General features: G+C 39.0%; 1 protein-coding gene across 10 annotated transcripts in view; it reads left to right on the forward strand.

Moving 5' to 3' along the window:
- The window catches only part of DPP6 (dipeptidyl peptidase like 6), a 1316366-nt gene that overhangs the window by 1033476 nt on the left and 266290 nt on the right, over positions 1-16600 (forward strand). For all 10 annotated transcript variants that reach the window (XM_058297586.1, XM_058297590.1, XM_058297593.1 and 7 more), the window contains one exon: positions 10860-10941. In XM_058297586.1, coding sequence (XP_058153569.1) covers positions 10860-10941 — 82 coding nt within the window. The remainder of the gene's footprint in view (positions 1-10859; positions 10942-16600) is intronic.

Genomic DNA, 16600 nt, shown 5'->3' on the forward strand with positions numbered 1-16600 from the left:
CACTAGTGAGTCCCTGGCCCAATTCTGAAAACTTAAGCTGGGCAATTTTAAACACTGAGAATAAGTTGAACCAAATATCAAAGAAGAGCTGTAGGAAAGAAAAAGTCAATAGGCAAGAGAGAGAAATTAGCCATCAGAGTAAATACACCAATATATTCAGATGCCTGGACAGCAGCAAAAAATTGCACACCATACTAGGAAACAGGAAGAGATGATCCAGCCAAAAGAACAAACCAAATATCCTGAAGAGATACAGGATTTAATATAATTAATCAGTGATAATCATACAACTCTCCTAAATCTCTTTGAAGAATTTAAAGAAAATATGGCTAAAGAAATAAAGGATATTAAGAAGATACTGGAAGAGCATAAAGAAAAATTTGAAAACCTGCAAAGAAAAGTAACAGACCATATGAGAATGAAAGGCATGTTGGAAGAGAATAAAATACATTACAGGTACATAAGAACAGATCTGAATTGCTTGAAGACAGAATTAGTGATTTTGAAGACCGTACATATAAATTGGAAAAGTCCGAACAGAAAGAGAAGAGAATGGGAAAAATGGAACAGAGTCTCAGAGAGTTGAATGACAATGCAAAATGCACAAACATTCACATAATTGATGTCCCAGAAGGAGAAGAGAATGGAAAAGGGGCAGAAAGAATATTTCAGGGAATAATGACTGAAAACTTCCCAACCCTTTTTTTTTTTTTTTTTTTTATTGACTTTGTAATAATATTACATTAAAAATATATATGTGAGGTCCCATTCAACCCCACCCCCCCACCCCCCCTCTCCCCCCCCCCCAACAACACTCGTTCCCATCATCATGACACATCCATTGGATTTGGTAAGTACATCTTTGGGCACCTCTGCACCTCATATACATTGGTTCACATCATGGCCCATACTCTCCTCTATTCCATCAAGTGGGCCCTGTGAGGATTTACAATGTCCGGTGATTACCTCTGAAGCACCATCCAGGGCAGCTCCATGTCCCGAAGATGCCTCCACCTCTCATCTCTTCCTGCCTTTCCCCATACCCTTTGTCCATTATGTCCACTTTTCCCAATCCAATGCCACCTCTTCTATGTGGACATTGGATTGGTTGTGTCCATTGCACCTCTATGTCAAGAGGAGGCTCAGATTCCACATGGATGCTGGATGCAATCCTCCCATTTTCAGTTGTAATCACTCTAGGCTCCATGGTGTGGTGGTTGTCCTTCTTCAACTCCATCTTAGCTGAGTGTGGTAAGTCCAATAAATCAGATTGTAGGTGCTGGAGTCTGTTGAGGCTCAGGATCTGGCTATCACATTGTCAGTCCAGAGATTCAAATCCCCTAAATATATCTTAAACCCCAACATTAACTGCACCTCCAGCACATTAGCATGAAAGTCTTATGAAGGGAGATCCCATCTGAGTCCAGATTCATCACACATAAACACCATTTCCAAAGAGGGGCCATCTGCCCTGGTAGTTAACCCCATCGGCCATGACCATAACTCCCATGGGTCTCTTTAGCCCTCAAAGGAACCAATATCTGGGGGTTGTATCTGCTTTATCTGTCTCTCTGACTCTGCTCAGTTGTGCATGAGGGCAAACCTTCTGCCAGCCTCCAGACTCTTTTTTAGAAACTCGTAGCCATATAAACTCATTTCTCCTTTCCATTTCCCCCTTACTTTAGGTCAAACAGCATTTTAAAGTCATGGTATTTTATGTAGACATGGATATTCTGCTGATCCGCATTGAACCTTCCATATAAGGTCATTTTCCAGTTGCATCATCAGTTGGTAGTTGATAGTGGTCCCTCGTTGCCAGGGAGGCTCATCCCCGGGTGTCATGTCCCGCGCTGGGGGGAAGGCATTGCATTTACATGCTGAGTTTGGCTTCGAGACTGGCCACATTTGAGTAACATGAAGGCTGACAGAAGGAAATTCCCAGGCACAAAGTTGCTCTAGGCCTTGTTCTTATTTTGGGTTTATCAGCTCACAAGCATAGTCATTAGCATCTGGGGCTCACTGTTGAACCCTCACTCCCTCCCGGTCCCCACCACTGTACCTGGGAGACTGTCGCTGCTCCCCTAGGGACCACGACAGAGCACCACTGGCCAGGAACCCAGTACCCCCCCTACTGTGGTTTTTAATTGTTGCCACTATGAGTATATCCAAACATTACCATGCACCCTGGACATATGTTCTGTACAGCTCCCTGTCAGTCATATATCACCTGTCATTGGTATCCCATACCAGTATCCCTCCATTGCCATTGTTGAAACACTCTGTGATCCAGAACTCCCCGAAATTTGAAGCCCAATATAATGTCATGGTCCCTTACTATTCCCAACCCTTTTGAAGGACATAAATATCAATATCCAAGAAGGACAATGCACCCAAACAGAATAAATCCAAATAGACCTACCCTGAGACATCTGTTCAGAACGACAAATATCAGAAATAAAGAGAGGATTCTAAAGGTAGCAAGGGAAAAGCAAAGCATCACATACAAAGGAAACTCAGTAAGATTAGGGGCTGACTTCTCATCAGAAACCGTGGAGGAGAAGAAAGTGGTATGATGTATTTAAAGTACTGAAAGAGGGAAGCGGATGTGGCTAAAGTGATAGAGCTTCCGCCTACCATATGGGAGGACCTGGATTCAATCCCTGGGGCCTCCTGGTGAAAAAGAAGAAGAGAAAGCAGGCTTGCATGGCAAGCCAGTGTCCATGCGAGTGTCTGTGTGATGAGCCAGTGCCCTGTGCAAGTGAGTCACACAGCAAGATGATGACACATCAGAAGAGAGACTAGGGGAGAGTCAAGGTGAAGTGCAACAGAAACCAGGAACTGAGGTGGTGCAATTGACAGGGAACCTCTCTCTCCATCAGAGGTCTCCAGGATCGAATTCCAGTGAATCCTAGAGGAGAGAAAGTGAGAAGACAACACAGGCAGCAAAAACAGCAGGGCAGGAGGAGGGGAAGGGGGGAAAATAAATAAATAAATCTTTAAAAAAATAAAAAGTACTGAAAGAGAAAAACTGCCAGCCAAGAATTCTGTATCTGGCAAAGCTGTCCTTCAAAAAATGAGGGTGAGTTCAAAGTCTTCACAAACAAAAACTAATAGAATTGTTACCAAAAGACCAGGTTGCAAGAGACGCTAAAGGAGCTGCTGCAAACTGAAAGGGAAAAACAAGGGTAAGAGATTTGGAGAAGAGTTTAGAAATGAAGGTTATTAGGAAAGGTAAACTAAAGAATAAGAAGACAGAGAATAGAATGATATGACAACAGAGAGCCAAAGGACAAAATGAAAGAAGCATTTTGAAGTTTTCAAGTAGCCCTTCACATCTATCCAATGAACCCTGAAATATGGAAAGAAGACCTTTTTTGGGCAAGAATACTGCAGGAACAGCAGAAAGTGGCACAGAGGATTAAAAAGAGTGAATCATCAGCAGATGTAACAGATTTCTCACCCAAGTCAATTCCTGACTATGACTTTGAAAGTGATGAGATTGTTGCTCTTTGTACAGCTATTGCTTAGAAACAGAAGACAGCTTCAACAAATAAAACAATGGTTATTGTGTCTGCTTCTGGGATTGTAGAGACTATAACTGAGAAGAAAGTTGGTGCTCCAACACCAGATGACTCTGTTTTTATCAAAGCCCACTGAAGGAAAATGTGTAGCATGAATTATTTGAATGTCTTTTTTGATGATCACTTAAAGTGTTAGACATAGGACATTTATTCTGGAGAAACAGACAAAACTCCTATTTATAAGATAAGTTTTTCAGATGAAGTCTATAAATCTAAATGGTAGCATTATTGTATAGTGTTTGGACTGTGCTTTGATAAGTTATGGTCTATGCTTAAGATTAGAATTCTGAGCAAAATGTTTTTGATGTATATATTTATTTAATCCAGGTATATGGATGGATACATTTTAAAGACACAACTTGAAAAATAAATTCTTGAATAGTAAATAACTTGATCATTGTTACTAAAATGTTCAATCATTGACTTTTGTTTTATGAAAAAGAAATTAGTGATTGCTTTCTCTCCTAGAAATATACTGCTGTTACTATTCACTCTTTTTTTTTTTTTTTTTACTATTCACTCTTGTTTTCCTTGCTTCTGTAGAGTGAATTTGTCACAAGGCTTAAATGTTTTTATTATTCATTTTGATTCAAAGATGTGATTTTGTTACATGTGGAATCTTTGAAAGTTCAGCCAAAAAATGGGTGCAAATGTGAACATTCTGAAATTTCCTTTAATTCTGATTTCTGCTTAACTTTTTGGCTTTAAAGAAGTTATAACAATGGTAGTTGCCTCCTTCAGTATTTGTTAGATATGTGAAGTACTGATAAATGTCACAATGATGGTCTTACTTTTTTAGAGTATCACTGTAGTTCAGTTAGTTCTTACCACAAGTGAGTCATTTTTAAATGCGCATTTTTAAATGAGTGACTTTTACAGATACATCATAATAAATTGTACTGCTATATTAAAAAAAATAGGAGATGATGTGGGAAAGGAAGGGGGATACATGGGAATCCCTTATATTTTCAACGCACCATTTCTGTAATATAAAACCTCTTTAAAAATAAAGTTTATTATATTTTAAAAATGGTGGGAGGACAGTCGGGAGAGGGCAGTGTCATTAAAATAAAGATCAACAGCAGCAGCGCCAGGTACAGAAAAAGATCAAATAAAATAACAACAGAAAGTGTCCACTAAATTTGCCAATTTTGTGGTAACAGATACTCTTAAGAGCAATTTCAGCATCAAAATGGGACAGAAGATTCATTGCATTGGGTTGAGGAGTGGCCAATGTGGGTGAAAAGAGTAGTAGAGATTGGACCATAGATGACAGAGAAGCTGTGTTAAATGTGGTGTTTTTTTGTTGGTTTGTTTAGTTTGGCTTTGTATTTAAATGAGAGAATAGCCTTAGAGAAGGGAGTAAGAACAAAAAAGGGGATGAAGATAGAAGGATGTTAAATGAGCAAAGTCCTGGATGAGGCTGAAGCAAAATAAGTGTTTACCAGGAAGGTAAGTGGAAAGGAAAGAAATTGATGGTTTTGGGATGGAAAGGAAGTGGACATACAGAAGGAAGAGCAAGCCTAGCTGGTAAAGGTGATGCCTCATACTCTGAGACTGAGAGGATAAGGATTGGGTAAGGCAAGCCTTCAGACCACAATGCACATGTGACAATGTGAAAGGACAGAGGGGAGGAAGCAGGATTTTGTCATAGAGCTTCAGACTGTGAACATTTGACCATCTAGGACAACCAAGTGAGAACCTCCAGAGGAGTGGTTGTCCATTTCTGAATTGGGCAGAAATGCCAGGCTGTATTGCCCTTTCCATGCTCAATCACTGGCCAGGGGCCACCCCTGGAAGAGCATAAACTGGGCTGAAAAGCTGAGGCAGATTCGGAGGATGCTCTCAGCTTGCCGCCTCTTTGCAGGGTGGTTTCGTGTCTACCCCGCTTTAGCAGTTTGATATGGTTATGAATTCCAAAAATAGATATTGGATTATGTTTGTAATCTGGTCTGTACCTGGGTGTGATTCAGTTATGATTAGGGCTTTGATTGGGCTACATCATTAGGGCATTGAGTCCCCACCCACCAAAGGGTAGGGAATCACAGTTAGAAGACATGGCAAAGGACGGAATTGAGGGTTCTTAATGTTGGAGTTTAGATGAAGTTTGATGCTGAAGGCTTAAGCTGGAGCCCTGGGGATAGAGATAGAGCCATTCACCTGATAGTCTACAGCTTACTTTGTGGAGAGAGGCAAAGCCTAGAGAGCCTCATAGGCACAGCTGAACTTTTGGAGAAAATAGAGGAGCTGAACCCAGAGGAATCCAGGAAGATTGAACCCTCGCAGACGTAGGCAGCCATCTTGCTCCAACATGTGAAAATAGACTTTGGTGAGGGAAATAACTTATGTTTTATGGCCTGGTATCTGTAAGCTCTTACCCCAAATAAATACCCTTTATAAAACCAACCAATTTCTGGTATTTTGCAATCAGCACCCCTTTGGCTAACTAACACACACGCACACCAATGGTCATCTGCTTATATTCAGGGTACCAGCAGATAAAAGTGGGATATGAAGAGAGTAGGAAAGATTGGAATCATCACTGAGAACAGGAATTAACCAATAATTGGTTATGAGTAATGACAGGAATGTTTAGAGACTTTTATTTGGCATCATGCTTGTCTCTGGTAGTTTTCTCTGGTAGTTCTGCATTGCCTGGATTTTGGTGTGGAGAAGGTAGATTGCAGCATAAAACCAAGTTGGCCATTTGGTAGGCTAGGACAGGGAAAGAGTTGTACAAGGGAATCCCTTCAATGGGAGATTTAAACAGAGGAGAATGGCCATCTAGTTAAGTGAAAAAGGGTCTCCTACCTTGTAAGGGAAGCTGGAAGAGGTTGCCCTAAAATCCTCTCTAAACTTGAAAAGAATGTGATACCATCACATTCCAATGGGGTGGAAAAAAAAAAAAAACATTTCATAGAAACAAATGTTGAGGTTATGGTGGAGGGTAAGTCCCTATATCCAATTCCCATCTAACACAGGAATCTGTTTTTGCTGCTGAGTTCTTAAATGTGTCCTTATATCTGCTATATTATTGGACCTTGTGTTAAAATTACATATAGATAGTGGTACTGATAACCTTTTGTCAGTATTCAACTGGTTGGTGCTTCTTATTAAGTGAAAAGGGATATATGTAGAATGAAACCATGTAGAATTAATTATTTACCAGTTTATCTATGGATAAACTGGCATTTATCAAATATCTCAGGTAAGCTCTGTGCTGCCTATTTTCACATATAGTTTATTATTGAGTCCAACCTTGTGAGGTAAGTATTATTATTCTCATTTTATACATGAGGAAACAAACAAATTAAATTACTCTCTTGCCCCAAGCTCTATTAGTAGCTAGTGGCAGAATTCAGAATTAAATTTAGAGCTTCTTGGAATTCTTTCCACCACATCACAACTTCCTCTCCTTGAGGTGCACCCTGGTGTTTTCCTTAAAACAGATTGCTGCCACAGCAGCTCGATTCTGGCATTTTTTAATGAATTGCCAGAGAAAGAGGAGAGGGAGAGTTTGAGAGATTCACTAGTGAGCAAGCAAAAATAATTCATTCTTTAAAGTGTATTAGAGTTTATAAGTAAATATTCCTTGTTTCTCTTGATTTTCATGACCATTCTCTGAAAGAGAGGATAATTATTCTAGCTCCTCAGGAAGGAAAGTAAGGCTCAGAGAATTGCACAAGGTTGTGTGACCGATTCACAAAGTTACGTGACCAGTAGTACGTGGTAAAGCTGGAGCTAGAAAACCAGCATTCTGATTTGTAGTTAGGGTTCTTCCTGTTATGCTCTACTACCTTCATGCCATAGAAACTTGTCTAATGTATTGGTGGTGAGGTGAAGGAAATAAATTTTCTTCAGAGAAGCCCTGAGGGTCTTATGCATAGATGAGAAAAAGGTAAGAGAAATTGAAATGCATGTGTCACCCCGGCACCTTGGCGCTCGTGCACGTATAATCTAGTGAAGTACATTATCCACCTGGAGATACCTTTTCCAGTAAGCATTTATGAGCATTTGTACTTACTAAACTAAAGAGAAGTTAGTCCCCTGCTTTCCCAAATATCTCAGTCACCAATGGAAATCATAATCTAAAAATGAATTCTAATATTAAGAAAGAATGGAATTTAAACATTTCTTTCTGATCTCCTACCCTATCCTCTGTTCCTGGAAAATTCCAATAAAGCCAGGTGGATAGAATTCATTAGGCTTGTCTTTAAACTTGCAAAAGTACTCTTGCTTCGATCCACTCCATAACCCATCTATATTTACTCATGTGTTTGTTATTCAAATGCCTAAATAGAATGCCTGCACTATGATAGATACTGAAGTTGGTATTTTTCCATTCCTGGCATCAAGATCACAGTATGTTGAGAGGGAAATTATCTAACTTTTAATTCCTTTCCATCTCAATTTTTTATAACCACTGAGATACAATTTCTGAAAATGCTTTGGTTTTTTTACTTTTTATTTTGAACTAATTTTAGACTAAAAATTGCAAAAATAGTATAAAAGCACTCCTTTATATTCATCACCCTACTTCTCCTACTGTTCATATTTTTCACAGACACTTTAATTATCAAGAACAGGAATTTAACACTAATAAAATATTAACCCCAACCGCAGACCTTACTTGAATTTTACCAATTTTTCTACCAATGTCCTTTTTCTGTTCCAGGATCTCCCCCTGCCTATAGGTGTTATTTCTCCTTTGTGTTACCCTCTGTGTAACCATTCTTCGGTCTTATCCTGTCTCTCATGATCCTCATACTTTTGAAGAGTACTGGTCAATTTTAATGTAGATTGTCCCTCAATATGGGTTTGTCTGATGTTTTCATATTATTGGGGTGAAGTTATGAATTTTTGGCAAATATATAACAAAACTGATACTTGGTCCTTCTCAGTGCTTCATATCAAAGGGTTCAAGATGTTGATGTGTCTTATTTCTGGTGATGTTTGCTTAACCACTTAAGTTACTGTCAAAAATCTTTCCTTTTGTAATTGATAAGTATCTTAGGAGAAACCCTAAAATGAGAAAATTATGTTTCTCAGATTTTCACCCATGAATTTTAACATCCATCAGTGGAATCTGTCTGCAACATTTATTACTGTGATTTTAGTCTAATGGTGATTCTACTTCCTTCTTTCCTTTTACATTTATTAATTGAAATTCTTTTGAGAGAAAGTTGAATCTTCTCTCCTATTTATTTATTTGAGTATTCATTTATATTAGTGTGGACTCATGGATAATTATTTTATTCTCTGAGTTAAAACCCAATACTGTAATTATTTTGTTGCTTATTGTTCCATCTCTGCCGATTAGGAACTCCTTTAGGTTGACCTCTGTTCTTTCAACAAGATCCATTGCTCTTGAGTATTTCCTTACTTTCTGGCACCATAAATTGTTTCAGGCTCAAGCTGTAATTTCCCTGCCTCAGCCATGGATGCAGTGACTTCTCTGAGGAGCCCTCGTACCTTGTAATGTAGGATGGCATTTAGAGGCCAAGATATGGACATTAAGTATGCTCATTGTTACTGGGGTGTCATTACTTCTGTGCCCTCTCAATGAACAGTCCTACCAAATATATTTATGAAAATACTTCAGAACATTCAAAAGCATTCAAATTGGAGGGTTTATTTAAAATTTACTTGGAGCTAATGTTAGGCCTTGTGTGTATGTGTGTGTGTATGTTAAAAGGAAGCTTTATTCTCCGCAGAGCAATACATATTAAGGTAGGTTGGGCTTGGGCCAATGACCCATTTGTACAGAAATGAATAACATGGGTTTCTGAGAAGTCTTATTTTCCTTGGTGTGGAAAGGGAGATGGGAAGGATGGAGCCCAGTCTGTACTGGTTCTGGCCTGGAATACTGGGAGATAAGGCAGCTCTCAATGTGGCAGGAAATCCTGCTGGGATTGAAGAGCCTTCTGTACCACATCTTCCCACTGGGCACCCAAGGTCTCCTGCGGCATGGCAGGAACCTCCAGTGCAGGCAGCCTTAGTCCAGCAATTTTCCTTTTCACCAGCTCTATGTGTTCTGGGTCTATGGGAATAGAGCTGTGCTTGCTCAAGACTGTAGCTTCCTCCTCCTCTTCGTCCTCATTTTCTAATGGCAGATCAGGCAAATGCAACCTCAGTACCTGGTTCTGCTCCTGGATAGCAACTATTTCTTCACCATCCCCTACTGGTGCCAACTCCACTTCCTCTTGTTCAGGATCTTGGTTCTGGGGCTGGTAGGAGTAGCCAGCTGGGCCTGCCTCTGCTTCCTCCTGCTCTTCCTTGGGCTCCCAGTGCTTTTGGTAGGGTCCTGGTATGGCTCCAGTTCCTCAGTCTGCTGGGGAAGATTCACTCTGAGCCCATGATGTCTCCTGCTACTGCTGCCATCAGGGTAGGGGCTTCACTTCCAGCCCAGCAGGTTCACCCTACGTGTTATAACTGCTTCAAGCATCTGCCCTCTCAGCTGGTTCTTATTATCACTGGCATCCCTTACTTGGCATCACGTCACCATCACTCCAGGCTTTCCTGTTCTCTCCAAACCCAGTAACATCATCCCAAACTACCCTGGGGTGTTATGGACCATCTCACCTTCCCAACTCTTTTGCTCTTAAATGCATTGTCTGTTTTGCCCAAGCGCTATTAAAAGCAATTATTTTAATGATTCAAGCCGACCATCAGCTGGTCCTTACCACTTCACTTTCCTTCCATTCTTGCCTCATTCCCTTTGTTCATGCAACTCCTGTAATATAATACAAATGAATGAGCCCATTCATAGGTATGTCTTTAGCATAAAAAATATGGTGGATACTCAGCAGAGAGGGTCTGGCCTATTCAGCTGAAAAGAGATATAATTCCTCATGTGGAGTGGCTTCATCCTAAAGAAAGTAAAACTCAGTCTTTTTTATATGTTGTAGATGGCTTTCTGTTAGGAAAGCTAAAGATGGAGACATAAATTGAGGACATTTATTACTGTATTGCTATGCATTTCAATTTTTAATTTTGACTATTCTGGATATTTTAAAACATGAACAATAGTCCTCTCTGCATGCTCTTTCTTGATGAATATTTACTCTTTGGGTTAAGTAATGATGGGCCCAACTCAGCTTCATGTAAATTATATACATCTGAAGGCATCTAATAGAGATTCAAAGTGACATATTATTTAATAGCAAGCTTCTAAAAATGATGCAAAGGAAAAAGACAGTACTAAGTTACAGCTAGAGGATAAAATGATAGCATCTTAAATTCTTGGTTCCTACCATTTACTTTTTTTTTTCCTCCCAGGGATCCTCAAAGTCTGGATCCACCAGAAGTCAGCAATGCAAAACTTCAGTATGCAGGATGGGGTCCTAAAGGCCAACAGCTGGTAAGCAAAGCAAGTCCAATGACTATCTTTTAATTTTGATCTTTTTATTTTATAGACTCTGTGAATGCATGTGTGTGTGTGTGTAAATTAAATTTTGGGTAAGTACACCAGGATATTTGAATATATAAAATTGTCATTTCTTTTTAGAGAATTCTTTTAAAATTGAAATAGCATATGCTTTCTTTTCCAGATCTGATATCTTTAAATTGGTACCCAGCTGTAGTTATGTGTGTAGACTCCAGATTTACTATGAACTCAGAGATAAACTTTATCAGAGATAAACTAAAAAAAGCGGGGGGGTGGGCGGCAACTTGGGAATGATCAGAACCATGGATCATTGAAAGTTTCTTTTGTTTTGCTCTTGGAATCCTTGCTTAGGGTTTTATGAAGAAAGTAGGTTTTCTGGCCTTTAGGGAGCCAGGCTCTCTGCTAATAGCATCAACAAACAGAATTCCCCTACCTCTAAGTCAAATATTTCCATGGATTCCCAGTAAAATGGACAAAACTGAGGTGTTATGAAAAACTGCTAATGACAGCAATGGTAGAGTGAAAAGAACCCCTTAGTTCTGGTCCAGGGTTCCAGGCCTGCATATTACACTAACTAGCTGACCATTGGATTGATGGTTAAACTTGTCAGGTTGCAATCACTTGACCAAGCTGTAAAGTGAAGGATTTGGATAAGATGATCTCTCAGGTTTGCTCCCATTCTCTAGCATTATTTTTTCCCTAAAACTGGATAATATTTCTCAAATCTGTTTAGCTTTACTTCAAAAGATGTGTAACCCCTTGTGGAGAATATTTGTAGTTTGAAGATAAGTTGACATGTTTGCCGTGTTCACATTACCATTTGCTTCTGCATCTTTAAGCTGACTAAGCGAAGCTGCATTTTTGAGCCCTTTTTTCCTAAAATAGCACAGATATTGATCACTTAAATGATTGGGAATGGAATTGTATTGACTAGGCTGTCTACTGTCTTGGGAATGAAGATAGTCTTATTTTTCCCAATAGTACAATTATATTCTTTTGGTTCTATATTAATTGGTTCAAAGACACAGGAGTATATAGGCCATGAAACTATTTTAGCTGTTGCTAAAGTGTCCCTAGTACTAAAATCTTAGTAATCAGAATTTAGGAAAGCATACATTACCTGACCCTGAAATCACAGCATGTCAGAAGGACGGGAAGAAGTTGATAGCCAACTTTGGTAGAATGCTGTCAGTCCATCAATTCAGTCTCAGTAAGGAGATAAAATTAACCTTTACTCAAAGGTATTAACTCTTATACAAACAGGAAAAAACTGCAACTTAAGAGATCATAGAAGACTTAATGTTCAAGAGTCATGTGACTGAATGGGTGAATTTAAAACCGTCTGAAAGTCTGTGATTAAAGAGGTATCTAGAAAGCAAATCTTTCCAATATCCATCAAATCCATATAGAGCTACCCCTGTCCTCTATTGATCCTTTAAAAGCTCATTGAGTTATAACTCTGTACCCTATCCTTTTTCAGACAACTGTGGAGAAGAGGTTGGGGTAATGAGTAATCTTAATCAGTGATCATATTTTGATATTTTTACAGTAATCAGGGAAAGTACATTATAACATCATAACTTGTCTATGTCTCTTTCTACTACACTTGCTGCTCTTTCCTTATTATCCAGTGGTCATCACTGAGCATTATAGATTTATGCCTTACCATCTGAATATGGGGATAGAGTTAACACAATATAGTTCTGCCTTCTGGTAAGAGCTTTCAATTTAATGGAAAATTAACCCACAATTGCAAGAGGAAGAGGTATATGTGTTTGTGTGTGTGACTCCGTTTATCGTTCATGCACATGCTTTAGAATTACGTATAGAATTTGGAGGAAGTTGAGGCTTTGGGTTGGTCAGTCTCCAGACTGTTTTCTTACTAGATCATCCCCTTCCCTATCTGAAACCACTGCTATGTCTTGGGTAATTGACTTTATACTTACATCATGCTCCCTTGTAGACAGGAGTGGGGATAAATGATGATAGAAATAATCATATTTAATCTTGTAAAGAATAACTAGAAAGAAAACAAAATAGGTATCAACTTCTCTGGGAAGGCTTCTTTGACACTGCATCCCCACACCTTTAGGTGGCCCTCTTCAGGACTCCCATACTGCATTGTGCAAACTTCTGTCACACATGCTGTCTTGTTGTAAATTGGCATTTCTCTCTCTGTGGCTTTTAGTTCAAGCATTTTAGTCCAAGCATTTTTATTCATTATTGTATTCTGAGTGCCTCACACAGTACCTGGCACTGAGTAAATATTTGTTGGGAAAAAAATGAGTGAATAAACAGGTTGATAGATTAATTAATTACTAGGTTCTTGTGGTCCTAACTCAGTTAACCATAAAATAATTGGAAGGTGGTAAATAGCCACATATGAATATGCTCTAGGACAATACTAAAGTTGAGAGAAATTTCTTTTCTGCTTCAAGGTAATTAATGTTCAGTTAAGTAACCTTTGATAATATTTGGGTTTAATACCAAAGAAAATATTGCGCTCATAGAATTTCTTAGTTTTTAATCTTATTCGAACTTTGGGATTTTATTATACATTTCTTGTACTGAGTATATTGACAGTATAAGTCATTGTCAGAAATTGTTTTAGAGAAGAGGTTAGCAAACTTCTGCAAAGGGCCAGATAGTAAATACCTTGCAGGGGCCATAGGGTTTTTATCAAAACTACTGAACTCTGTCATTTTAGCATAAAAGCAGCCTTAGGCAATGACAAATGGGCATGGTCAGGTTTCAATAAAATTTGATTTATATCAACAGGTGTCTCATCCTGCAGGTCAATGGTTAGCCAACCCCTTTTTAAGAGAATCATAGGCTCTCACAGTTAATCCTAAACCAGGAGAAAGCCTAACGCTTGGGACCACACATTCTGTTGTAAGGAGCTCATGCTGCAGGCTCGGTGCCACAAAAGAAATAGGCAACCACTCATGGGCAGGCCTTGCACACACTAACCCATTAAGTGATGGTAAGTAACAAATCCCTTTTCACCATTTTATTTTTGAAAGTAAATATTGCTCCCTGAAGGAAATCTACTCTAATTATAATGAGTCAGATTTTAATGAGTAATTCTCCTTCGGGAGCAGAGAACACAGCTGCAGTTAAAGTTCACCAAAGATCTTTTCGTACATTATAACCTTCTTGTACTGAATGACTTCAGCGATGTATTTGGCTCTGTAACCCCTATGAATCACTGGAAGATGACACACTGAATTGGGAGTGAATTAAAGGCATTTTCTTCAAATGTCTCAATGTAGTGTCCAATTAGGGGCTCTTACCTTTTACAGTAGATTTTATTAGAATTTCAAATCACATAGGCAATAAATACTGCCTGAGTGCCCATCATTGGTCAAGGAGAGAAACTTGTACATGGAAATGGCCTCCACTCTACCAGAAATCTGTCTCTGTTGTGGTGGTTGTTTGTGTTTGTAGTTGTCATGATCGATAATCGGATTGTCTCTGAAACATTTTCTAAGGGTCTAGAATTTGAAGTAACCTACCTTCCCTAGAGGCAGGAAAGTAGATATGGCTGGATTAAATAGGATTATATGAGAAAATACATGAACAACTTCTAACACAATGCTTCCCATTTTACCTCTCCCTCCCCCCAAACAGTAGTTATCATACTAATGATTTCTATTCAAAATACATTTTATTTCTAAATATTCCTCTGTGCCAAATTGCTCTTTATTTTTATCATGCTCATGAGATAAATCACTGCCTTAATTGGGAAATCCCCCAAGTTTCCTGTATTTGATCCATATGTGAGACCCCATTTGTGCTTGTCTATTTACATGAAAATTTATCTCTGCTAACCTGGAATGTGATTAAATTGACGGTTTAGAAATCTCCTTTAATTTCTTTATATGATGTGACAACTAGAAACATTAAAAAACAAAAATTTGAGGGCAGCTACAGTGGCCTTTGTTATGATTGCACATGGAATTACAGCCTTTTCAGTGTGCCTAAGCAGGTCAATATACAATCATAGACAACCTACATGAATTTGTTGCATAATAATGTTTTTGTTTTTTTTTTTTTTTGGAACCAAGTGCCATGGAAAATTTTGCAAGTAAGATTGTACAGCATCAGACATTAAGAATTCAGGACTGGAATCTCTGCTGGTACACTCAGAAGATTATAGACAAAGAGAATAGGGATCTCTCTGGTTGGCTTGTTACCATGATAGTGATAAATGAACAGCTTTAAAAGGGATATTTAGTAAGTCCATTGGGAAATCTTCGATGCGGTGAGAGCTTCAGAATGTGAAAAATGAAGAGCAAGTAGAGTAGTTAGCCAGGAAACCTGCTTGGGCTGGGGCTGGAGCTATCCTCGGGGGAGACAGTATTCTCCAAAGAAGTTGGTAGCAGTGGAAATGGTGGGTGGAGTGGAGGTGCTGATGATCACGACCACCGTAAAAGAAAGTCAAGGAAATCTTACAGCCTTCCCCCTCTAGCTTAGAAGAAGAAGCCGACTTACTCAGAATCTCTCAGTACATGAAAGGCTGTGGCATCAATAATGGTGAGCAATTGTCCTGTCTTTCCCTGGAGATGGAGAATGAAATTAAGTATGTTTACCAAAATGAGGAGTTTCAAGCCTTGATTATAGAGCTTATATTTAATCCTACTGTAATTTTCCAGGGAAGGTTATAGAATAATTTATCAGAGAGTCATGGAATCCTCATGTAGGTCATTTTTAAAGAAATGTTTAAGACAGCAATTCCCTTGACAGGTCTCAGGGCTAGGGTGGAATTGGACTCTCGAATATTCTCCCGACATCTAGAAATCTCTGGTGTGACAGATATGGTCGACAATTGCTGTAACTGGTCAGTATCTAAATGCAAAGGAACTTAAAGGCCAATCTTTTTGTGAATGGACAGTTTTGTCATTCATTTATTCACTCATTTGCTTTCTGTTTTAATAAATATTTATCGAATGCTCTACTTTAGACACCTTTGCTGGTCTAGAGATACATATTGCAAAGAAAGACATGGTCTTTTTCCTTGCTGACTTTACCTTCTCATGGAAAATATTACTATTACTATTATTATTTCAGCAAATGTTATTTCTCCATTTGGCCTTACTCTCTTATGCTGTCACCCACATAAATTTTCTTCAACATTCCTTACTGTCATCTCAGTCCAGGCAACTTGTCTGGTCTCACACTGCTCAGGCTTAGTGTCGTGCCTATAGCAGGGACAGGTCTCCATGTGAGGGGTAGTTGACCTATGTATGTTCCTCTTTAGCAGCTTTATAAAATGTTATCACTCAAAACAAAGACTTCTTGACAAGCCTCGTTCATGTAATTGGTCATTGCATGCTCCTCTGATGCCATACCTGCCAGACTCATTCACCTCTAAGAAAAAAAGTCTGAACTGACACTCTTTAGCCTGGACTTCCCAGGAGTTAGCCCAGGTATCTCTTGTCATTGTTGGGCCTCCCTAGCCCCAGTCACCCATCAGGCTGGTGTCCCAACACCCTTCCACATCAGTGACCTTTTAAACCTTTATCCTCTGATGTCCTGTGTGAGCATGTTTACATGAGTCATGGACCATTCTTTACTTCCACGCCATCTTATTCCTGTAACATATCAGCTGTGGCCCTCTAATTACTGAATC

Source organism: Dasypus novemcinctus, chromosome 5 (assembly GCF_030445035.2).
Source record: "Dasypus novemcinctus isolate mDasNov1 chromosome 5, mDasNov1.1.hap2, whole genome shotgun sequence".
NCBI lineage: Eukaryota > Metazoa > Chordata > Mammalia > Cingulata > Dasypodidae > Dasypus > Dasypus novemcinctus.